Here is a 25,054-nt window from a genome sequence, read left to right on the forward strand (position 1 = left end):
GTATATATGTGTGTGTGTGTGTGTATGTATGTATATATATATATGTATGTATGTATATGTATATATATATATATATGTGTGTGTGTGTGTGTGTGTGTGTATACACATGTATATACACGTGTGTGTGTGTATACACACACATGTATGTATGTATGTATGTGTTTGGCTGAGGAAACACACGTTATTTAGCCTGTGTTAATTAAGACACCTGTTGTGCATATTGCCTCATTAGAACAACATATTTCTTTCTTCATACCAGCAGTAACCTTAAACTTATGTTTCAGGTTTGTTTCCACAGCTATATATCAGGTGAGTCACTTTCTATTTATCTTTTCCTCATTTCATTTTAGGCGGTAGAACCAAGTAGCAACAAGTAGCTAACCTAGCTAGTCTGGGGCAGCCTCCAGCTCACCCAGTAGGAGTGTTCGCCCCATGTTGGCTGAGTCTTGCAGCGGCCTGGGTTCGGATCCAAACTGCGGCCCCTTGTTGCGTGTCGTCTCCCATCTCTCTCCCCCTTTCGTGCCTGTCCACTGTCACTTGATAATGCAAAAAAATAATCCAAATATTAAACTTAATTAAATTAAATAAAAAACAAAAACAAATAGCTCGTCTGCCTGACCTGGCATGTAACCCCCTTAGCCAGCGTGTGACAAGTGGCCATGTTCAGCAGCATGTCACTGGTCTGTCATAGGTAACTAGAAAAGGATGGGATATTTACATCATAGCTAATGCATGTATGCTCATTTCTTTGCTCATAAAAAAGTGGAAATCAGTTCTGTTTGTGTGGTGGGCGCACCCCTTTGAGGTGATATGCTACTGTTTTAAACCTTTCGAGTTTTGATACTTCTTGCAAAATATGCCATTATTTTCTCTGTTACACTGACTCGCCCCGCAACACTGTATTGTACTGTATTACAAGTCATCAGGCATAAGTTAAAATAATAAAGATTGTTAGCTCCACCAACTGCATGCATATCTTAATGCGCCCAACTCCTATAGCAGACGGAAATGCACATTGATTCCCATTTAATTTTGAAAATTTACTTAATATTCAATTTAAATTTTCAGTAGATTCGGATGGAAATTAGACTTTTGTGTTTGAGACCATTAGTCATGTTATTTTAACAGGGGTGCTGCTTTACCGCTTTAACCCACATGCCAATACATTGGTTATATTATGGACCTCTAGTCAGATATGATCTGAACAGAATACAAATGTCCTTTGGATTTCAGAGTCAAATCAAAACACTATTAGCCATTTCAGCCAGATTTCTCCCCAATACTGTCTGGGGAGGAGAGGGGGGGGGTCACTCTACTAATGCTTCTAATCTTCTTTGATCAGCCTTTACACTGGAAACTACAAAACTGACATATGATGAGTCCTACTATGAGTATGTGCCTGATCGCCGGCAGTGGAATAAGGCAGAGAAAGTGTGTGACCAGCGCTCTGGGACCTTAGCCACTGTCTCCAACCCAGTGGAGAAGCAAGAGCTAACCAGCTTTTTAACATCTTTAAACATCACTCAGCCTGTGTGGATTGCCAGGAATGTCATGACACCTCTGAAAAGTAGGTTCCATGTGCTGTCTTTATATTCACATGTCTTTATTTTTAAATAGTGTGCTCATTGTTTTCAAGGCACCTTTCCACCTACTCACTGGCTCAACAAAAGGGTAATTGAATATGAAATGGGACTGGCAATGCTGCCATACAAAACTCTTACTCAAAGTGAATACATGTTTAAAGTAGTATTAGTACCATAATGTGGAATTTTATGATTAGGTTCTATCTTTTCTGAGAGCTTTGCCAGGATTTTGTCCTTCATAGTAGTGCCTCTTTCTTCTGTCTGTGTGCGGTGAAACCAAAGGTTCCTCTAAGACCCTGATTCTGGAGTTCACCGGGCGCTCGGACAGAAAGCATGCCCTTCTGCTGCACAAGTTCCCCTCCATGGACTCTGTGACTGTTTGCACCCGTCTCCGCTTTGATGCAAATTGCTTCGGAATTTCCACCATCTTTTCTTACGCCATCCAGTCATATATTAATGAGTTCCAGCTCCGCGTGAATCTGATCCAGGGCAAACGTGTGGAGCTTGCTCTGCTGGTCCATGGCATTCATGGACTTTACCAAGAAGCCTTCGACCGCGACGACTCCTGGCATTCGATTTGCATATCTTGGAACCAGAATGGTCGACGCTGGGCACTATTTACTGATGGCCTTGTGGTATCTAGAGGTGATGGCCTAGGTTCTAACAGCATTGGCTCTGATGGCCGTTTCATCATTGGACAGGAGCAGGACACCTTTGGGGGTTCATTTAAGAAGGATGAGTCATTCTCAGGGAGCATCACAGAGCTGCACATATGGGACCGGGTACTGAACAGCAGTGGAAGCAGCCATGGAAAAGGAGTGTTCACCAGTTTCCTCGGGGCTGGTGTTCAAGTGGAGTGGAGCCGCCATGAAAATAGAGTCCTCTCTTATGAAGCTATGGAGAGACATCCCATGTCAAGGTACATTTGTTTTGAATGGATGCAGCATGAGGACAGGAAGAAGCTGAATGCTCAATCCAGATTTTATCCAAAATCAAAAGCTAATTTAATCAGAAAGTAGAGAGAAGTACAAAAATAATTTAAACCATAAAATACAGAAGAGACTCATTAATCTGCAAGGTCCAGTGTTAAGCATTACGTCAAATGTTGTTTAGATAGTTTGGCACGACGGCAGGGTGGGGTTGCTATGCAGAAATAACAATCACATAGAGACCATTTGAAAATCATTTTGGACTACACTCTTTTCAGTAACATGCCAAGATTTGAGCTGGCCTGATGTGGTAAACCCCACCCATCTGGCTTTCCAAGCAGGGTAAAATAAATGCTGTGAAATTAATTTCAGATAGAACTAGACCCAAATCTGCTCTGACTCTTTTTCATCATCTTCAACATCATGACAACATTTTAAATAGATGTTGGTCTTAAATACTTGGAATTGCATGCTTTAAGTACTTCTCTTACATCAGCTCACTAAAACATTGTTCAACTAATATGATTGAAATAGCAACAGCACTTCACTGTAAAATAGTTACAGTGAAGTGCACAGTAACATAAAAGTAGGTCACAAAACCTACTTCAAAAAGCAAATTAAATCTGTTATCTAAAAACATATTTTAAGAAATAAGTTCCAATCTGTCAGACTACTGGAACTAAAAGAAATGTCCTGATCTATAGCTACAATTCCTTAGTGTTCTAAAAGACCTTTCACATTCACACATTTCAATAATAAATATATTTGCTAACTTCACCTTCAAATTCATTTTGAAGCTTCTCTTAAGCACATAATCTGGCAGTTTCCAGTGGAATAAATAGAAAGCAGTGGCTGCTATGTAAATGCAGAGGTAGACTGGTCAACACAACCCTAGTTATCATGCATTGTGAAGTGTATTGTGTGCTGTATTATGTAGAAGACAATAAACTTCCTTTTAGGGCTAGGTTTTGGCAGATACTCCATATTAAATGACTCGATTTAGGATCAGCAAAAAGCTTGATCAGGCTATCCAAAATCCTTTCTGAATGTGTTGCATGCTTTGGCAAACTTGCGTACACGCAGTAAACAAACACACACACACACACACACACACAAAAACCACACACACACACACACACACACAAACAAACCACCCACTTCCTTTCCAGCATGCACTACTGGAAGTTGAATGAGATAGAAGAAAAGAGGACATCTCTGTCTCTTTTGCTCTCCGTTCTCCCCCTCAAGTGAATGGTGGAAATGTTGACCAAATTACAATTGGCAAACTCTAGGGCTCCTAATGGTTCTTGTAAATGTTTTGTGTATCACGTCACTCTGAATCCCACCCTTCAAAACAAACTTCTCTCCTTCTGACATCATGCTCCCCGATGAGCAATGAGAGTCCACAACACTAACTCTACCTCCTGGAACTGAACAGCAGAGAGGATAGTGCACTTGCACTCCTTTTAGTCATTTTCAGTTACAGTGTAGGAATGTATTTATTTTAACTCTTATCGTCCATTAATTAACGTACAGACACAGTCGAGGTATGTGTACAGTAGCTGTTGGAGGACTGACTGTTCAGTTCGGGCATGTTAACCAACATAGTGCCTGGTGTCCTCTCAGCCTTATGCTAACAACCACACTAAGGTTGTTATCTAAAAATAAACTAACGTTTTTTTCTGTGACAGATCATTCCATGACAATGACCATGATTGTTTTATAACTTTAACCAAGGGTTAATCCTAGTCTTGCATTGCCAGACGTGTCTCCACAGTACTACAAACTGTACTGGTGACAAAGTGTAGCTCTGGCGGAGGCCAACCCTCACCTGAAACGAGTCCGACCTACTGCTGAGTACTCGGACACAGCTCTCGCTTTGGTCATGCATAGACCGTATGGCCCTGAGAAGGGACCCCTCACCCAATTCTTCCCCATTCCCCAGCACCTCCAGTACAGTATCTCCTGGTGGACCCGGCCAAAAACCTTCTCTAGATTCACAAAACACATGTAGACCAGTTGGGCATACTCCAAGGCTCGCTTCAGGATCCTTATGAGAGTGAAGATCTGATCCGTTGTTCCATGACCAGGACAGAATACGCGTTATTCCTCTTCAACCCGAGGTTCACCTACCGACCGAACCCACTATTCCAGCACCATGGAGTAGACTACCAGGGAGGCTGAGCAGTGTGATACCCCTGTAATTACCACTCCCCTTTTTTGAAAAAGGGAACCACCACCACGGTCTGCCACTCCTTATGGTCCGACCCAGACTTCCACGCAATGTTAAAGAGGTGTGTCAACCAACTGCTCCAAAGTGCTCCTTCCATCATCCTATTACTTCCTCAGCTTAGGTCGACAACGTCCCATCCTTACTTTACACAGCTTGGATCCCCACTTCCCCCTCCTGAGGTGGTGAACGGTTTTCCAGAAGCACCTTGGTGCTGACCGAAAGTCCTTCTCCATGACTTCCCGAACTTCTCCCACACCCACTACTTTGCCTCTTTCACGGCAGAGGCTGCAGGCCTTCGGGCCTTTCGATACGTAGCAACTGCCTCTGGATCTCTCCGGGATAGCATATCCCGGAACGACTCCTTCTTCAGTCGGATGGCTTCCCTGACCACAGGTGTCCACCACAGTGTTTGTGGGTTACTGCTCCTTGAGGCACCTAAGACCCTAGGACCACAGCTCTCCACCGCAGCTTTAGCAATGAAAACTTTGAACATTGTCCACTCAGGTTCAATGCCCCCAGCCTCTACAGGGATGCACAAAAAGCTCTGCCAGGGTTGTGAGTTGAAAGTCTGTCGGACAAGGGCCTCCTCCAGACATTCCCAATTTACCCGCACTACTCGTTTGGGCTTACCAGGTCTGTCCAGAGTCTGTCCGGAGTAGAAATGAGTCCGCTATCCAGGAGTATGGTTCCAGAACCGAGACTGTGGGTAGAGGTAAGCCTCACCAGATCCAACTGGTAGTGCTCCACCTCCCGCACAAGTTCCGGCTCCTTCCCCCAAAAAGAGGCTCCATCTAGGCTAGATTTGGCTCCAATGCTACCACATCATTAAATGACTATTTGTCCTTTGGTGCCTTATTCCTATTTTGGGCTGACTGTGGATGTGTCCCCGGGCCGGGGCTGTAATGATCGTGGATGTTTGCTAGCTGGCTGGGGGCTGACTGTTGAATAGATGTGTCTGTGGACCAGATTACACGGGTGTGCTAGCTAGCTAAATTACCATTAGATTAGTCGTCTATGTATACAGTTAACATAACTGATGAATTTGTGGGTTATCCCAGAGTTGTTAACCGTGGTCAAAACAGTCATACTAAAAATAACTGAGCATTTTGAACTGTGTCGTAGTCTTATGTTACCTACCAAGAATTACATTAGCATTAGCAAGCTACTTGTCAACCAGCACCTTTACAGTAGGCACCAAAGCACTTTCCTCTTCATTCTCCTTACAGCTTAGAAGAGGAATTGTTACCAATATTATGATGTCTCATTCCAACAAGTTAATGAACTACTGAAATGATTTTGGAAACATTATTTTAAGATACAAAAGAATCTTTGGTGTTGGATCGATTCCAAAAAAGAATCTAGGTTTTTAGCCAATCATGGTTCAAAAATTGCGGTATGAACCGAACCGTGCGTTCGGTGTATTGTTACAGCTCTACTACAGAATACTGACCACTGACTTGTGTGAGTTTTAGCTCAACAACAACAATAAACAAAAATATTGAAGGTAAATAAATGTAAGGAACATCTAAAATGTATTACATATAACATGTTATGATAGTGCTGTATAGTTTTATGTTATTATAGCATATCTTGTGACTCTTGTGGCTAATGAAACCTGTGATTATCTGGCCTCGAATTACATCCTAAGCTGTGATTTTGTTCTTGCAAGATTTCTGAAGTGTAGCATTATGCACTCTGTAGCTGAGATGACTTTCAGTCTTGATTTTTCGTTTTCAACAATAAGAATAACCTTCACCATTTTCTTCACAAGGAAACTTCACTGAAAATTCGTTCTTGGATTCTCTCCTGGATGGAAATTCTTCAAATCAAACATTCTCCTTTGAGTTCTTCAATCCCCTTGACTCTGAGGATTGTGGCATCTTTTACCCTGTTTTGGGGAACTGGGGTCTAGCCAAGTGTGCCTCATTCAATGGGGCTGTTTGCCAGTTTAAGAAAGGTAAAAATAATAATGCACTTTAGTCTTGATGTAATTCGATGATTAGCTCCGCTGTATCTAACCCCGAGAGACAATGAAAATATACCATTACCTTAACAAGGCCTTTGAATTAAATATGGGAGTTTAGAGCAGTGTTGCGGACATTACATTTTTTTCACTTTACCTTAACATGGCCATGTAAATGTGCTGTATTTATATAGCGCTTTTCTAGTCTTAACGACTACTCAAAGCGCTTTTTACATCATACAGGATACATTCACCAATCCCACACATTCATACACTGTGGCCGAGGCTGCCGTACCATGTGCCACCTGCTCATCTGATAAACACTCGCACACATTCACACTCCAATGCGCAGCACTAGAGGCAACTTGGGGTTCAGTGTCTTGCCCAAGGACACTTCGACATGGGACTGCAGGGCCAAGGGATCGAAGCACCAACCTTCCGATTGGCAGGCAACCGCTCTACCACTGAGCCACAGCCGCCATGTAATCCAATACATTAGTCCTGTAGTAAATACTTCCCTTGCATTGTTGTGAATTTTTAATCATTGTTGACACTGTGTTGACATAGCAAAGGAGCGTTGGATCTATGGACATTTCTAAGGCTGTAGTTTGTGCCCTTGCTACTATAGATTGCATTATAATGTATCATATTTGTCTGTTTCTGTCCGCAGATGTGCCGGATGTTGGAAGTTTACACATGTCTTTACCAAAGACACCATTCTTCATTAGATTGAGCAAGAATCCTCTGACCAAACCTGTGAGTTTGACAGTTTAGCTGTCTGTAGCACATCATCACTTGAGTGATACAGTTGCCTATGATGAAAATAACGCATAATATACTAAACAAAATTATAAACGCAACACTTTTGTTTTTGCCCCCTTTTTGCATGAGCTGAATTCAAAATCTAAGACTTTTTCTACGTAAACAAAAGGCTTATTTCTCTCAAATATTGTTCACAAATCTGTGTCAGTGAGCACTTCTCCTTTGCTGCGATAATCCATCCACGTCACAGGTGTGGCCTATGATATCAAGATGCTGATTATTGCACAGGTGTGCCTTAGGCTGGCCACAATAAAAGGCCACTCTAACATTTTTACTCTATTGGGGGCATCCGAGTGGGTCTGAAAACCAGTCAGTTAAAAAATATATAACAAATGAAGTTGCTGGATATTGGCAGGACCTGGAACACGCGGTCGTGTACGCCAATCCAGAGAACCCCAAACTGCTTAATGGTTGTCCGGTGAGTATGCTGGCCATGCAAGAACTGGGATGTTTTCAGCTTCAAGGAATTGTAGCTGACAATTCCTTGTCAGCTACAATTCCTTGCAACGTGGGGCTGTGCCTCCACTGTCTGCAACATGAGGTGATGGTCGTGGATGAATGGCACAACATTCCCGTAACCCTACCGCCACCATGGGCCACTCGAGCCACTTGATCCACAATGTTGACATCAGCTAACCGCTCACCCACACAACGCCAAACACACGCTGTCTGCCACCTGTCCTGTACAGTGTAATTCGGATTCATCCGTGAAGAGAAAATCTCTCCAAAGTGCCAGACGCCATCAAATGTGAGTATTTGCCCACACAAGTTGGTTACGACAACAAACGAAAGGTTGAGACTCGGATGGACTCAGAGTATTACAAGCATGCAGATGAGCTTCCCTGAGACGGTTTATGACAGTTTTGCAGAAATTCTTTGTTTATGCAAACAGATTGTTGCAACAGCTGTCCGGGTGGCTGGTCTCAGACAATTTTGGAGGTCAAGATGCTGGATATGAAGGTCCTGGGCTCGTGTAGTTACACATGGTCTGCGGTTTTGAGGCCGGTTGGATGTACTGCCAAATTTTCTGGAACGCCTTTGGAGAAGGTTTATGGTAGAGAAATGAACATTCAAATCATGGGCAAGAGCTCTGGTGGACATTCCTGGAGTCAGCAGATTAACATGTCTGATATGCAATTATTGGCATGTCATAAAGGTAATACTCTCAATACAAATCATTGAGAGTATCAAAGGTAATACTCTCAATAAAAATCATCTTTTTATAATTTCAACAGAATAACCTGAGTAACTTCCCTAATGAAGCGTGCTTGTTCAGAAAACAGGTATTAGTTTAATTTATAATCCATCTAGAACAGGCATCAAGATTGGTCGCCTAGTATACACCTGGCTGCATCATACACCTCAATCATTAGGTATCAATTATTTTCATTTTGCCCACAGACCCAATGTCAACGAGCACTTTATACTAACTCTTCAGGACAAGTGATAAATCCAAGAAAGGGAACGTTTTCATTGTATACTTTAAGTAAATAATATGGCCTAAATTGATCATATTGTGAGTTACTCTGCACTTGCTTTTCGATTATTACAAACAAGAAAGTTAAATTATCATCTTAAAATAGAAGATATACTCTCTCTCACATCACATAAATCTTGACTAGTCCTGGGCTTGGACTTGTCTTGGACAGAATTGGATTTGACTACAGCCCTGGTAACTGGGTCAAAATCGGAAGTGATCATAAAATGTGTAGATAGGGAATTGGTAAATTAGCGGCATTGTATTACAACCTTAACACAGGTCAAAAAAGTGAAATATTCCTCCATCCTTTCCCTCAGGTGACGGTGGAGCTGAGCGTTAATGCCTCTGGGGACAGAGATCTGGCCTTGCTGCAGCAACTGACCCAGGCTGTTCTGCATGTGGTGGAGGTCGGTGGCCCTCACCTCCTTACCTCCAGTGATGTTCTCTACCTCACCCAGAGGATAGAGACGGACCTGACTGCACTTGCCAGATCTTACTCTGCTGGAAGTGGCGCAGCAGAAGTCATGGTGTCCATTGCTACCAACTACGTAAAGGCGGCAAGTTTGATGCTGGAGCCCCACATGGCTACACAGTGGATGGGCCTGACAGAGGATGGGGTGAGGGGGTGACATCTGTTTATTTGTATTTGCTGTCCCCCCCAAACAAATCTCTAAGGTGTAATTTGCTTGAAGATTATGTTTACATAATTTGCATTTTTGTCAGAATCCACCAAAAGTCACTTTTACCTAGCAAGGTCTCCACAGTATTTATTTTTCATATTTGGTCCCTCTTTGAGGGATGAGGTTAATAATTATCTCAACTTAATAAACCCTGAGAAGTTGTCTTTTGTCCTCCCTGAATCTCAATTTTTGTTGTTTGGTCTGTTTTTCTTGCACAGGTCAGCGCGGGACCATTTACTATTGTCCAGAGCATTGACAGACTTGCTGAAACTCTTGCAGACATGCTATCAGCTGAGAGAAAAGGCTTTACTCTTTCTACCAAGAACATAGGTAATGATAAAATACATTATATAATAAATATATAAATGTTTATAACAAAGAAAATATAATCATTGATTATTTGTTGTGACTTAGTTCAAAGATACAGGCAAAGTTTCTTTGGTCATCAAAGTTGATGGTGAAATTGTAGAAATATGAAAGATGGTATTTCACTGCAGCTGACAACGACACATTTCAGTTGCAGAAAAAATGCCAGCATACTTGTGATGTGCAAATTGCAGCACAATCACAATCACAATCACAATCAGTACTGCAATTCCATTTATTCATGTTTATATTTAGGCTATCATGACATTTTAGTTGTATTGCACGTCTTCATTTTTAGTGCAATGGCAACATGTTCAGAATTCAGGGCATCATTTTACACTGATATGACTAGGATGTATATTGTTAATAGCTCTTGGTTTTGTAACACAGATAAATAATCTTCTTGCATTTCTTCTCATGGTTACTATTATTGTTAATCTGTCTCTATTGTCTGGCTGTCTTCGACTGTCTTTGCTAAAAGATGTGTACATGAAGTGGCAAAAGCTGTCTCAAGTGAGCTGTAGTCAAGTCTTCATGCCAACTGAAGTCGGCTCTCACAGCGCGAGCAGCAGTGGTCAGGATGAGTTGCTAATCCCCGACACTGAGCTCCAGAGAATACACACACTGGGTAGGAAACACACACACACACACACACACACACACACATTAAAGGGCACGTGTCATAGACCTAATCCAAATGAGAAGGGAAAATGTATGTGCTCAAACCCTCACATTTGAAGATGTACAAATGCTACAAACACACATATTACATATGTATTACATAGTTTTGTCCATAAACATCATGCATATGTGCTCATGCAAACTTCTTCTTACTGCTTCCTGGGATTGTTCTGTCAGTCTGTGTCCAAATTTGACCCGGCATCACACAGAATCAACGCATCCCTGTTTATTCTTTGCTGACTAAATGGAGATTTAAAAACCTGATTGTAGAGTATTCTCATGGTAATCTTAATCTTCTGTTTTAGTTGCTTTACCATAACTATGCCTCAACCATACTGAGAAAATTATTGTAAAAAACGTATGTGCTACACTATGAGGCATGCATATTTGTGCAGCACATATCAGCTCTTTTTTATCAAACTAAAATAACTTTTTGATAAAGAAGATAACTTTTTGCCTCCAAAGCAACTTGAAAATAAAGCCTTTATACTCTACGTCCTTTTAGAAGTTACAGATTTCATTAGTACAAATCATCTATTAATTTAACTTGGGAAACACTCAAATTGTATTTGATGCTTATTAAAGGATTACATAACATTAAATAATTAAGTGAAAAAGTTGATTTTCTTTTTATTATGTTAACATGTGTATATATAATACTAAAGGTTACAAAACAATATATTGCTGTTCATGCTCATTTTCCAACTTTTGATTTTGAATGCCTACACAGTGCAGACACAAGTTGTTGTTAAAACTATGTTAAGTTTTTAATAAAGTAATTTATTAATAATTGAATCATTGATTACAGTAATGGTACTGTAAGTAGTTTTACATTACTGTCATCTGCTGCCAGTTAGTTACTGTCAAATCTGCAATAGTCTTTTTAAAACCCCTTAAAAAAAACGTACAAAAACGCAACTTAAGAAAACCAAACAGTTTTAGACATGCTGCAACGGATTAATGGTTAAAATATACATTTATTTCAAACACGGTACAGAAAATAACTTGACATAATGAAAGTTAGTAAATTAGTCTACATTGAAGATGATTCAGTATTTGCTGTCCACAGCTGCTTTATATTAGATAAAAACTTCCTGCTTCACTTCATTAAATCCCAGCAGCCTCTTAATTAGAGCGCATTGCTGTTATGTACATACAGCCCCTTACACACATCAGACTGGTCAATTATAACTCCATATTCTGCTTGTTTATGAAAGTTTTCTTATAATACTTTGTCTAATTGTTTCCAGAATAGGGAACCGGACTAGAAAATATGATTAAAATCTAAAATAATTGACAGACAATTTGGAAGCAGAACTTTCAGCTGAATGGGTACATGAACAATGTGCTTGCACCAATTGGATGTGTGTAGGTAGTGTTTGTCAAGTGTGACACTAAAACGGAAGTGATGTACAGTATTTTGAATTACACATCGATAAACATAAATCTTCTCTGCTCCTCTCTTGAATCAGGATATGAGGAAGTGATGTTTATTCATACCCACTACAGCCATCTGAGTGAGATAGTGTCTGGAGCACAGGAGCCTCCGCTCAGTCACCAAGAGAAAGTGAAAAGGTTGCCTGTTGCATGTTATTTATAACATAACCCTAACCCTTTTTTCAAGTCATGATTAACTGATAATAAGTTAAAGTTAATCCAAATAATGAGTTAATAAATAATAATAAAAAGTGAACGTGTCTGCTCTGGTTTCAGTAAGATGTGCTTTCACTTTTACTCATCATTTTGAAAGAGTAGCAATCCTTTGGACAGTGAATAACAGTAGTTTGAATTAAAGTTTATTTTGGGTATATTACAATTAAGTGACTATTGTCTCCCTTCCCAGAATTCTCCCAGGTCAACTGGCTTCTGTTGTCATATCAGCCACCGTCCGTGATGCCTCCAAGGCCCAAACCATCCCTGTGGCCGTCAAGTACACCCTTTCTTCATCACACGTAGTACGTAGTCTATTGCTCAGGGGGGTGCTGCACAGTGTGATTATTAAGCCCTTCATATCAAGCGTGTGTGTGTGTGTATATGTGTGTGTGTGTATATATATATACATACACACACAGTTATGTACTTTCTTTTTTCAATTGTTCTGACAATGTTCGATTTTTGATAGTTGAGTGATGACCATCATGAGTATATGAGTTTTAAAGCTATAGTGCGCAGTTTATGTCACACCCATGAGGAATTCTATGTAATGAAAACAAAATTGTCCGCATTATAGTCCACATTATAACAAGCATTCAATGATCCTGCATAGCCCCCTCCGTCCCCCACCCAATTGCTAGTAGCCAAGGAGGACACAGAGGTTAAAAAATACATGGACTGTTCAGATGAAGGTAATTATCTTCATTCGAGTTTCTGCTTGTGACAGTCGTCATCTAAACATAGCCAAACTAAGAAATACAAAGAAAGTTGTGTGGAGCTGAAAGTCTTAATTAGCCTTCTATCCACTCATTTGACAATAGCTTGAATGTAACTGCCATTCATAAATATAAAAAAGTTATGTACTAAGGCTTTAAAGGATTTTAGTTTGAGTATGTGAACATTTTGAAAAAAGTAACCATTCTTTTGGAATAGCAGTTGATTTGTTGCCCTTTGATAAACTCACCAAATGCAATATGTCACTACATAAGAATTTTCATCTCCCAGCAAGCAGTACATGGTTTTTATCCATGTCACTTTTGGCTTGGAGTCCAAGAGAATATATTAAATGAGAAAGAAAACAAGTGCAAAAATGTGTTTCTGTTTCTAGGTGGAGTATTCTCAGCGAGTTACTGCTGTTTGTGCCTTTTGGAATTTCAGCGTGATGTAAGTTTGACCAACAATGCAGTCACATAAACATCCCTGATCAATGAATGTGTTATTGCAATAGAAATGAGGCTGTTGGGTTAATGTTTAACACTAAATTAGAGTGGGGATTGGACCGCATTTTTCTGTCCAAGCCCGGCCTGGGTCCGACAGCAGTAACCGAACCCGACTCAAGCCTGACAGCTATTAAGATATTCATCTCCGAGCCTCACACAGTTAAAATTTAAGATTTTTCTCTTAGTAATGACACATGTACGTTTGCATGTTTGGAAAGCCCGCCTTTAATAAGCAACTGTCGAAAGGCGTTCGGAAATGTCAACACATGAGCGCATGAACCCATACGTTGCAGGAAGTGCATGTTAATAGGTCTAAGCTGTTTAATTTAAATGTTCAATGTGGTAACCTTTCCTGATTGCCTTGATTCTGACTGTGGTCAGAAAACCAGCGGAGACTCGTGGGCCTCCAGGGCCCATTTCTCAATATGTGTTTGAAGCCAGCTCGTCGGGCTCGGTTGGGGTATCCATCCTCTACACTAAAGGTCGTTGCTCTATGAAAGTAATTGATGACCGTGTTCGTGTTTGTCTGTGCTTGTGTTTTGTGCTGTATAGGCATAATCACACCAGCAGCTGGTCTAGTGATGACTGCAGGGTGACCTTGACTGGCTCTGGTGTCACTTCCTGTCATTGTAACCACACCACCAACTTTGCAGTGTTGATGAATTATCTGGAGTTGAAGGTAACTCATGAGATGTTCTGCAATGAGTTAAATCACACATGCTGAAAAAAGGTTGCATGATGGAAAATGTTAACTATAAATTTGACAGTCAGACCATGAACTTTAGACCCTGGTTGAGTGAAATTTTATTTCACATTGATATTATGTGATAGTTGTTTTTTTACTTCTTCTGACTGAAATTATCTACATCTTAATGTTGCTGATGTAAAGTATAAACCCAGGTTGTATTCTTTCATCTTTAAAAATGTGGATAGGATTTGTAGTACACTATATTAACCAGCAGCTGTCACTCCTGTTTGGAAGAATGCATTGGTAAATCTGTTCTTTTTGTCTATCCAATTTTCACAAAAGGTAGTAAAACAAACAAAAAAAACAAAGCAACACTTTAACATTTACATTTTTCAATACACAAATGAATTGATGAGGTAGAAATTCAGTGTGTTTGAGAAGGTATGAGATTGATCAAACCTGCTATAGTTTGGCAAAATTCTCCGCTCTCTGTCCCTCACTTCTACCTCTCCCTTCTGACCCAGTGGAGTCCTGAGGAAGAGCTTATTTTGACCAAGCTGACATTCATCGGCTCTGGTGCGTCTCTGTGTGCGCTGGTGGTTACCTTGATGCTGTTCACTGTGCTGGAGTGAGTAGCTGATTTTCCTGTCCCGCTAACATACAATACATCATACAATATACAATGCCAACCAATCTGCCCGGTTTCTATCTGTTTGAGTCAATGCACACAACTCAGCTTCAGCGCCCTTTTTTGTGTTATTAAATACATTTAACATCTCCATGTTCTAGGAGAACAAGGGATGCATTACAACCGATGTACTGAATAAAAGTGTTTTTGATACTAACAACTTATACATTTGTAATCAATATTTAGACCTGACTATTTCAATGTCAAGAACATAACAATTGTATGCCAATTGTAAAATAAATTTATTCTCGTTGGGGTAAAAGAAGCCTGTAAAAATCAATTAAATTCATATTAGTAATAATAACAATTTGACATACTTGTAAGGGAGTCAGAAGTGTAGAGTCAGTTTAAGGAAAGGGCTTCTCATTGGCCAATGAAGGACTTTCCAATTAGTTTATTTTGGGAAATTTGCCTCTCAGTTGATCTGCCAATCTAATTTCATCAATAAAATTTAAACTCATAGAAATGAGTTCTTGCTGCTAAACATCAGGTAAATATACAATATTTTGTATAATTGGTTTGGGGTGGTGGTTAACTTGTGAATTTTATAATTTTTTTTTTTATTTAGGTATGCTGAAACAACATCAGCATTTCACTGTTGACTTTCAGATCTCCTCATGGGCTTTGATGTGACACTCTTTCCCATATAGTTAAAAGTTGTAGTGCATAGTTTATGTTGCCCCTATGAGGATTTCTAAGTAATGACGACAAAACTGGGGTGCGTACAAGTTTTCCGTGATCGTGCAGCACCCCCACCACTCCTCCACGCAACTACTAGTAGCCAAGGGTGACATGGAGGATAAAAAACAAAAAACAAGATGGACTTTAGAGGTAATTATCTTCACTCTAGTCCCCGGATGACACAATCTTCTGAACATAGCCATATACAGAGAGAGTTTTGTGGAGCTGATAGTCTTAATTAGCTTTGTAGCAACTCATTTGGTAATGGCTTGAATGTAATGGACGTTCGTTAATGTAAAAAAAATTATGCACTAAAGCTTTAAAAGAGATGGGTTTACTTATTGGCACTGTTTTGCTCATGCTCTTTTCCTAAGGCTGCTATGATTATTGACTTGTGCTAATCCAGTAATTACTGTGGTCTACATGTGAGCCCACTCTGAAGGTTTATGGCGGCATTCTGCAGCCGTTAATTAACATTAGGGTCACAAAGGGATCACAACAAGCTTGAGAGGAGATGCCCTGACAATTTACAACTGTCCTGAGTCAGAGAGTGCAGCCATGCATTTCACACATACACACACACCCCCACACACACACACACACAAACGCGCGCTGGTGTATGATGTACATGCATTTGTGTACTTAATTACACGCAACTCAAACACAGAGACAAAGAAGAGGTACACATGTCCATAGATGAATGCATAATCACACCATCAAATGATAATGATGACACAATTATTAAATGAGTCTGAATAGGCTGAATCCATCAGGAGGTAATAAGAGTCTTTTGCATTACTTTACTTCTCTAAACCAGATTCAGCTGTGCATTTTATTTATGATACTTGAAATGGAAATATTCAACCTGGTGATGCCCTTTAAAGAAAGTATGTATTTGTATGAGATGGTGTGATGTAAGACTCTGGAACTGTTCTATACACTGCCTTCCAGCATGATATTGATCAAATATCAGCCCAGCAATAAAACATACTGGAAAACAAATGTAAACAGTAGTTGTAAATTGGGAGTTTAAGTGTGACATTTTAAAATCTCTTAGACAAATCTCACCTTCAAACCAAGAATAGAAAGGAGGTAATTCATGAAAACAGATCTGGAATGGAATGCAGCAACACCCTCAATATGGTGAAACGTTGAGAACAAGGAGAATCTAAAAACTGATTCAAGGCACTCAAAGCTAATCAGAGTCCGGTCTGTTATAGCCTTGGATATTACAATTTTTTGTCACTACTAAATATTGTAACTACGCAAATACGAATACATCAACTTGTCCCTAAGTCCAACTCTGTGGTATAGAATCAAATATCTTGATGTGAAATTAAATAGACAGTTATGGTCCCCAGAGGATGAAACCTATTGGGCTTTGTGATGCCCTCACAACATTTTTTTATTAACATAACTTTTATTTATATAGCGCCTTTCAAGAAACCCATGGACACTTTACAGAGTTACTGTGGCTTAGAAGGGTTGTAGGCGGTGGTAAACAGGTGTTTTTTTTTAAGATGTCCAGGGATGTAGCATTTCGGATATCTACAGGGAGATACAACATTAAAGGCTCTGTATCTGAAGGTACAGAATCTAGTGTGGGGAATGGAGAGCAGGCCAGCGTCTGAGGCCTGCAGGTTTCAGGGTGGGGTGTATGGATGGAGGAGGTCAGAGAGGTACTGTGGGGCCAGGGCATGGAGGGATTTGTAGGTGAGAAGGAGGATTTTTATATGTGATGCTGGACTTAATTGGAAGTTAGTGAAGGTGGATGAGGGCTCTACCAGCACTACACTTAATATTACTATTACTTTAGTTATGACATGAAGCTTCTGAAACTAAGGACTGAGTCAGCCTCAGCATTGCTTTGAGAATAATGCTTGTTAAAATGTTAATATTTTCATGCTAAATGTTACGGTACATGCAAAATGCCTGTTTACATGTTAACATGTGGCCTGTTAACATAACATTCAGCCAAGGCTTCAGCTGAGAATAAATATGACACATAAACGTCCTAAATTTGTTACATATTCCAAAGGGCTTCTGTTCAAAGGATACGCCCATTTGATTAAATAACATTGTGATCTTTCCTTTTTCATTATTTATTCATCCATCAATTTTGTTTTCATGTTTTCAGCCCCAATTGGCTGTTTGCACATTGTTGTACGTTAAATTACTAAAACTATCTACTATGCTTTAAAATGTACCATTTGTTTTGTTATCACTGTGTAGCAATACTGTCATTTTTACCCATATCTAATTTTACGACAAGATCTGTCTAAAAACTTGATCTAATCCCTATCTTTGTCCATAGCATCCCCAAATCTGACAGGACGTCCATCCATAAGAACTTGTTCATTGCTCTGATCTGCGCCCAGGTGATTCTGCTCTGCAGCGGCTCAGCCATTCACAACAAGGTACGGGGAACTAATTTTATTTATAAATATTTATGTATATATAATATAATGTTGTTACACCAAGGAGCAGACTAGGGACAGATAAACAGAACTCACTTGCTGTTGATGGATACGGTATTTGAAAAATGCATCCAGATGGAAGTTGAAAATGGGAGCAACAAAAGATACCTCTTTTTGTTTAGATACAAGGACGCGTGTTTTGTTTGACAGCAGTTATTAGGAGTTCCACAATAAAATTAGTTTTAATAGTTTCATAAAACATTCATTTTCAATATTTTAAAAATGGTTTTACATATTATGATTTCAATTTCTACAATATCTGTGGCATTTACAGAAAGAAGACTACTGTTGAGACTGGCTGTTATGCTTTAGTCCACCTACCTATACATTTCAATGTTAAGGGGATAGTTTGGATCTATTGAAGTGAGGTTGTATGAGGAACAACCATAGTCAGTCGGTGTATCGCCTACAATATATGGCATGCACCCAGTCGGGAGAGGAAAACAGGAGTCCCAATACGGAAGCTAAGCAATACCAATCCCATGGCAATATAGTTAAAAGCTACCTTAATGAGACTTGAAATCCAAATCCATACTGGGAGATCCTGGTAAAATAAATGCTTTGGCATTGCAATTTGGATTACTTAAGTGGCCACTGATGTTGTATTTATCAGCTAGAACACATGGCTTAGTCTTTCAGTAGTCACTCAATGGCCTGTAGTTGGTTTGACCCCTGGTCCTTTGACCCCCGGTCATGTCAGGGTGGGCTTTCCCTTGGCGGCATGTGGCTGCATGTAGAAAGTGTATCAAGTGTATGTAAATAAAGACTGACTGACCATCAGGAAAGGAATTTTTAAGAGTTTAACAAGGTTTTAACACACGGTTTTAAGCCAATCCAGAGCTATTTAGGTAACACTTTAAAAATAATGTACACAAAAAATACGTATTTCATAATTAACAAATTAGAAATAATGAGGAATGATTGGTAAGTTAATGAGTTTTCATTGAGTCTGACTGCCAACTCATCAAGTGTGGGATTTACCAAGTCAAATCGGGCAGAATGAACGTCGACTGACTTATGGTTAGTTACTGTTAAATGAATGGGGAAAAAATTTGAAACCACTGGTTAGTTAATGATTAGTTACTGAATGACGGACTCAAGCACTAATGATTAGTTATTTTTAGCCAGTACTAATGAATCCTTAGGAAATCTATTCATGGGAGTTATAGTAAAAAAAAGAATATATGTGATACAGGAAGGTTATTCCTAATATATTTTAATAATGATATTCACAAAACATTTACATTGACAAACAAGGTACAGTATATTCAGTAGCTGTGTAATTTTTGAATGCTTAAAAGTAATTTTATGCCGCGGCAGGGCATGCTTTAATCCTGCCACCCTGGGTTTTGTACGCTCTAGAGCAGTAGTAGACCGAAGAAGGATTGATCTTTAGTTAGCTGCTTCGTATTAACAAATGATTACCTAACCATTAATTACCATTACTGAAGCATTGTGTGTACCTGCAAATAAAGTGTTGCATCATACTGAGTGGTTAATCATTAACAAATGGTATGTTAATGATAAGTATTATTTATATTATATAACACCTATATTATATATCAGTTTCAAACTGATATATAATATATGACAAATTTCTAGAGTGAAGTTTTCAGCCAAAGTCAACCACCACACTCCTAACTGCATCCATCACAATGTATCGAACTGTATACATTTTCAATTCATCATAAATAGCCTATCCAAGACAATAATTAGCCTGCCATTGGCTACTGACCTGGAAACACCATCGCTTTTCAACCAAATATAAATTTCTTTCACACCCATACTGTCAAGATGAAGACAAAATAGCTCTTTATTAAAATAAAGCCACTCTGTGGTGTCAAAACAGTACTAAGGCTTCGATAATAGAACTGGAACACATGTAAGCTACACGCTCCACAAGCAAAAAATAAATAGAATAAACTCCATAGACAAGACAGAACCAACTATGCACGAGTAACGTAGGATAAGGGCACACGGCTGCGACAATGGCACAGAATAGGCCTACTACAAGTTAAAAAACAGAGCCACTAAACACATCACTGAATTATATTAAATCAAATGAAAGGGAAGCAAGCCAGTCATTCCTGACATAAACATTGAAATAGAGAAATGCAGCCTTAAGTTTTTGTAGCACATCAATAGCAAATTTTACGTGGGCCGTATGTATCAACAGTTCCTAACAGGGTCTAATAATTTTATAACAATACGGTAGAATAATTAATTATAGGTAGGATATAGGATAATTAAATATAGATGAGACCTCATTCTGGTTTTCCAATAAGAAGGCTTTAAATGCATGTAAAAAACACAATTATCTCCAATAATTCCTGTAAACTTTCTATTGAACTGTTACTGAACAGTTGATGCCAACTTACTGCACGGCAGCAGCATAATAATAAACCAGCATTCTTACCTTGTGCTGCAGTCATAACACAAAAAACACAAAAAATCCTCATCTCCAAAACGTCTACCAGAAAATAGGGGCCCCGAGGCTGCATCACTGAGTTCCCTCTGCGGCTGCCCTGCTGCTGCTAGCTTGGCTAACAACATTAGCTGCCTGGTCGTCTGTGGCTAGCAGGTCGCTCTGGCAGTGTGGAGGTGGAGAGGTGCTGCTACTTCTTTTGGTTACCGTTGCTGAGTTTTCTGCCTCTGATTTTTTGTTTTTAGGCTTTTTAGCCTGTGGGTGATTTATAAAGAAATTCAAAATGCGCTTTTGTGCCATGGCTTGCGAAAGTCTGTACTGTTGACCTGCAGGGAATGTTCCCCCAACTATCTTCACTCATCAGCGTCAGAGGCACGCAGCGCGCCTGACTCTTAGCAAAATCGGCAGAATCATTCAAATTATGTGTTTATTTCTTACTTACCAAATTGTAAAATGTATTACAATAAATTTCTAATGAAAGGGATTGGGTTTATATTGATAATCAATTTATTAAAAATAAATGTTTTTGTTTTGTTTTTTTAATCATGGTTTTAGTTTTTTGTCCTTTTGCTAGGGCATGCTGCCGCACCCTCTGCACCCCTAGTTTCTGCGGCCATGCAATGATGGCTTTTCAGATGGTTCTGTGTGACAAACAATGGCTGATCGGTTTATGTCTAAGGGTCGTGTGTGTGTGTGTGTGTGTGTGTGTGTGTGTGTATTTTTCACGCAGTTGAATTTCTGAACCTAATTATTAAGAGTTTATGAACATGGGTGTGTGAAGAATGTACATGTGTTGATCCTGTGTAGAACTTCCTTTTGGTTCCCACAACCGTCCCTTTTCCTGTGCAAATGTGAACTGTCTTTTTGGAGGTACCAAATCTTTCTTACAAAACTGACCCTTGCAAATTAGAATTGATAGTAATGTGCAATCAACCAAATTCTCCCTTATATTCACGTGCAAAAAGGACACTAGGTTCTTCGTATGTACTTGGAACATGGAATTTGAAGTTAATTAATTGTTTCTGTTAAGGGAATGTCACTTAAAAGCCTAATCTAAATTCTTGAAATGTGAAATGTAACGTGTGTCTGCATGACTGTGTTGGTGTGTTTGTAGGTGGCATGTACACTTGTGGCGGCACTGCTCCATCTCTTCTTCATGGCAGCATTTAGCTGGATGCTGGTGGAGGGTCTGCTGCTCTGGAGCAAGGTGGTTGCCGTCAACCTAAGCGAGGAGCGTCACATGAAGTATTACTATCTCATCGGCTGGGGTACAAAAGCTTAAAAAGAGCCAAATTATGATAGCCCAATTGTTTTTTTTATTTGTTGTTTTGGATTGACATGAAATGATAATGGCAATTTGTTGTATACACCATATTTGTAGGAAATATAAGAAAATACTTTTCTTAAACTGTAATAGATTTTTGTCTGATGCGTGTGACCATTTGCATCACAATTATCTCTTAATGTGGTTTCCTTTCCCCCTCCCTTGTGCATTTTGACCCTAACCCTTATCTTAATTATCTATGTCTTGGTACTTTTATTCTTTTCCTTTATTTTCCTTCACGTCCTCTCTCTCTGCTTTTCTTTTATTCGCATCCCTCCCTCCAGGTCTGCCGGTATTGATCGTCACCATCACGCTGGCATCAGCCTCAGGCAAATACTCGGCCAATGGCTACTGCTGGCTCAGTGTCCAGAATGGCGTTATCTGGGGCTTTGCTGGGCCCGTCGTCTTCATCATCATGGTCAGAAAATGAAATCCGGATCATACCATGTAGTCTGTTCAGGTTAAATGAAATGGTTAAAATATGTAATAAATCATTGTATTGGTATTTTCTTTAATTACTCATTTGAGTACAGCTCAGCTCATATCTCTGTCACTTTTCCTCTGCCTTTTCTCATTTCTGTACCCTTCCTTTTTTCAGGTGAATATCTTGGTACTGACCAGGGTGGTGGTCATCACCATCTCCACAGCCAAGAGAAGATCCATCATGTTGACCATGGGAACCAGTCCTGTGGAACAAGCCTATGAGCAAATCAGGTACAAACCACAAGGAGGCACAATTTGTCCTATTTTTCCTCTTTTGGAGCAGACAAGCTGTAGTCCCGGGGCGTAAAAAAAAAAAAACGGATGGAAGATTTTATATTGTTTTTGTCATTTTAAAACAGCAAATCTCATTTATCAAACTATACTGTATATGGACTACATTTTGAATTGATTACATTAGTTCTTTTAATACAAATTCTTCAAGCTTAATTTTTTTATTGTACAGAATATATTTAAATTAGTTTTCTTATGTGTAAGGCCATAATTGGCTTTTTTTGTAATATAAAAGCTCTTAAAGACCTGGCATTTTCATTTATTTTAAATGTGTTGACAGCGTTATTTGTGAATCCTTGCATCAAAAAATGTAATTAGTTAGTAGTTTATAGATATTATACTGAACTGATTGGAAGGACAAGGATAGTAACGGTTGAAGTGGTGTTATTTATAGTTTCATGAAAATTTTGAATTTTAAGGGGAACCTCTGAGAACGTGTTGAAGACGTGTAATATAAATGAAATATTATCTCTCAGCAGCTAATTGGAGTACTGACCATAATTAAACTATTGCTATGATCTCTAAAATATTTGTCTGTAAGACTTTCTTATAGCTTGCAATGGTGGAATAAAATATATACATTTTTATTTTTTTTTATTTTATATATCAATCATCTAATACTGTATGTGCTGCGGCCTAGGGTTGAATGATATTGAAAAAACTAGCAATAGTTTGGGTTTTGCAATACACAATGAAATAAAATAAAAAAGTAACATAACTTTTGCAGCGCTGTATGCTCCTTATAAATCTACACAATACTCTGTCAAATCATTAATAAGGGTTGTGATTTGATTTTATGTATGATCCAGTAGATTTCCCCCAGCAAGCTTGTATCTGATTCTATCAGTGAAAATCATTTTAAAGTGTATATGTTTTTTCACTACCTCGGCCCACCGGGGCTCACAGTGGGTGCTTTATGAAGGTTCTCAAAGCCGGCCTTGAACCATTTGGCATCCTTGGGTGGCAGCCGTCTCGGAAACTCAAACACATTCCTCCGCTAAATAAACTGGGGCTTGCCGTCCGCCATGTCACACACGAACACACACACAGCTGGTGCGGTTTGGCGGTCACCTGAGCGGGAAGATAATTCCACTCTAAACAGAATTAAAGCGGATTAAACGTGGGAAGTTGTCACCCCATGAGCCTTTCCAGCCACACAGGGTTGTATATGGAACAACCAGCCTGCCAAAGCCGCTCAGTTTTGTCCAAAAAGAACTGAAAAGTTGAGAAACCCAGAATTGAGCTCAGCACAATTAGGGAGGAAGTACAGTTTTTAGGAAATTATTAAATACTTTTTATCTGGTTTGGTGTAAGTTCAGCTCTGTCAACCAGTTCAGAGTTTTTCTGGTGTGTGTGTGTGTGTGCTTAATAATAATTATATATGTGTTCATGTTTGTATATTTGCCAATATATGCATATATGCTTACATCTTTGTACTGTGATCTATTTGTGTGTGTGTGTGTGTGTGTGTGCAGGGCGGCAGTGAAAGCAGTGTTGGTGTTGCTGCCCATTCTCGGCTTGACATGGCTATGTGGTGTCTTGGTGCCTTTCTCCATTGTCATGGCCTACATCTTCATCCTTCTGAACTCCCTCCAGGTACGCATGCTCGCAAGCACCCACTAGCACAGCACCAAAAGAATAAATAATTAAAGGGCATAATCTGTGATCCAAATGTTAACATCAGGTTTGCCTTAATACTTGTATTCAATAAATGCAGGATTGAAACAACATCATTGATTTATTTTAATACATTGACTGGCATACTGTTTTAAACTGTTTTAAAGGTAATATACCTCTGTTTGCCATTGTCAAAAATGAAGACCAACTGGGCTTTTGACACATCTGAATCCTAACACGCATGCCTCTCTCAGATGTACAGAAGCACTATTGGAAAAAGAAATACAACTTGTGTTTTGCTACAGAACATTCTTGAAAACAGCCACACATCTGTTACAACCTGTTGTAATAAAGTAGAACAAGTGCAAAACTAAATGCCATAGCTAAAACTTGTGCCTGAGCCACTTCAAATAAACTTCAACAGTTTATAGACTGTAAACTGTTTTTTCTTCTTCAATGAGAAACAGAAAGGTTTTCCATTATACATTGTAATTCTTTCTTTCTCTCGTGGTGAGGGCACACAGACTGTCAAGGTTTTTATTTGTCAGTGTAAAGGCTGAGACAGAAAGGGGGCGGGGGAGAGAGCCTTGGTCTGGCTTGTGTTAAGCAGGTGCTTCATTTTAACAAGGAAAGTAGATTTGTGTTGTGTGGTTGATTATTTCTGCTTTATGTATTCAGAGGTCAGCATTATTTTTGTTGTTTGTGGCTTATCAGCGTTGATTTTCTGCTTTTAGTGCTTAAATTTAAGGGGTTGTTTTGTCACAAATTTT

At 39.4% G+C, this 25,054-nt stretch overlaps 1 protein-coding gene across 1 annotated transcript in view; it reads left to right on the forward strand.

Moving 5' to 3' along the window:
• LOC117950898 (adhesion G-protein coupled receptor D2) overlaps positions 1-25,054 on the forward strand; it is a 97,291-nt gene that overhangs the window by 1,145 nt on the left and 71,092 nt on the right. Inside the window, 19 exon segments of the mRNA XM_034882307.1 lie at positions 285-309; positions 1,343-1,567; positions 1,866-2,373; positions 2,375-2,502; positions 6,517-6,702; positions 7,379-7,464; positions 9,328-9,627; positions 9,909-10,020; positions 10,538-10,684; positions 12,210-12,312; positions 12,581-12,692; positions 13,499-13,554; positions 14,163-14,289; positions 14,823-14,926; positions 17,982-18,084; positions 21,684-21,837; positions 22,178-22,311; positions 22,492-22,607; positions 24,143-24,263. Coding sequence (XP_034738198.1) covers positions 285-309; positions 1,343-1,567; positions 1,866-2,373; positions 2,375-2,502; positions 6,517-6,702; positions 7,379-7,464; positions 9,328-9,627; positions 9,909-10,020; positions 10,538-10,684; positions 12,210-12,312; positions 12,581-12,692; positions 13,499-13,554; positions 14,163-14,289; positions 14,823-14,926; positions 17,982-18,084; positions 21,684-21,837; positions 22,178-22,311; positions 22,492-22,607; positions 24,143-24,263 — 2,847 coding nt within the window.

This window comes from Etheostoma cragini, chromosome 9 (genome assembly GCF_013103735.1).
Source record: "Etheostoma cragini isolate CJK2018 chromosome 9, CSU_Ecrag_1.0, whole genome shotgun sequence".
Classification (NCBI taxonomy): Eukaryota; Metazoa; Chordata; class Actinopteri; order Perciformes; family Percidae; genus Etheostoma; species Etheostoma cragini.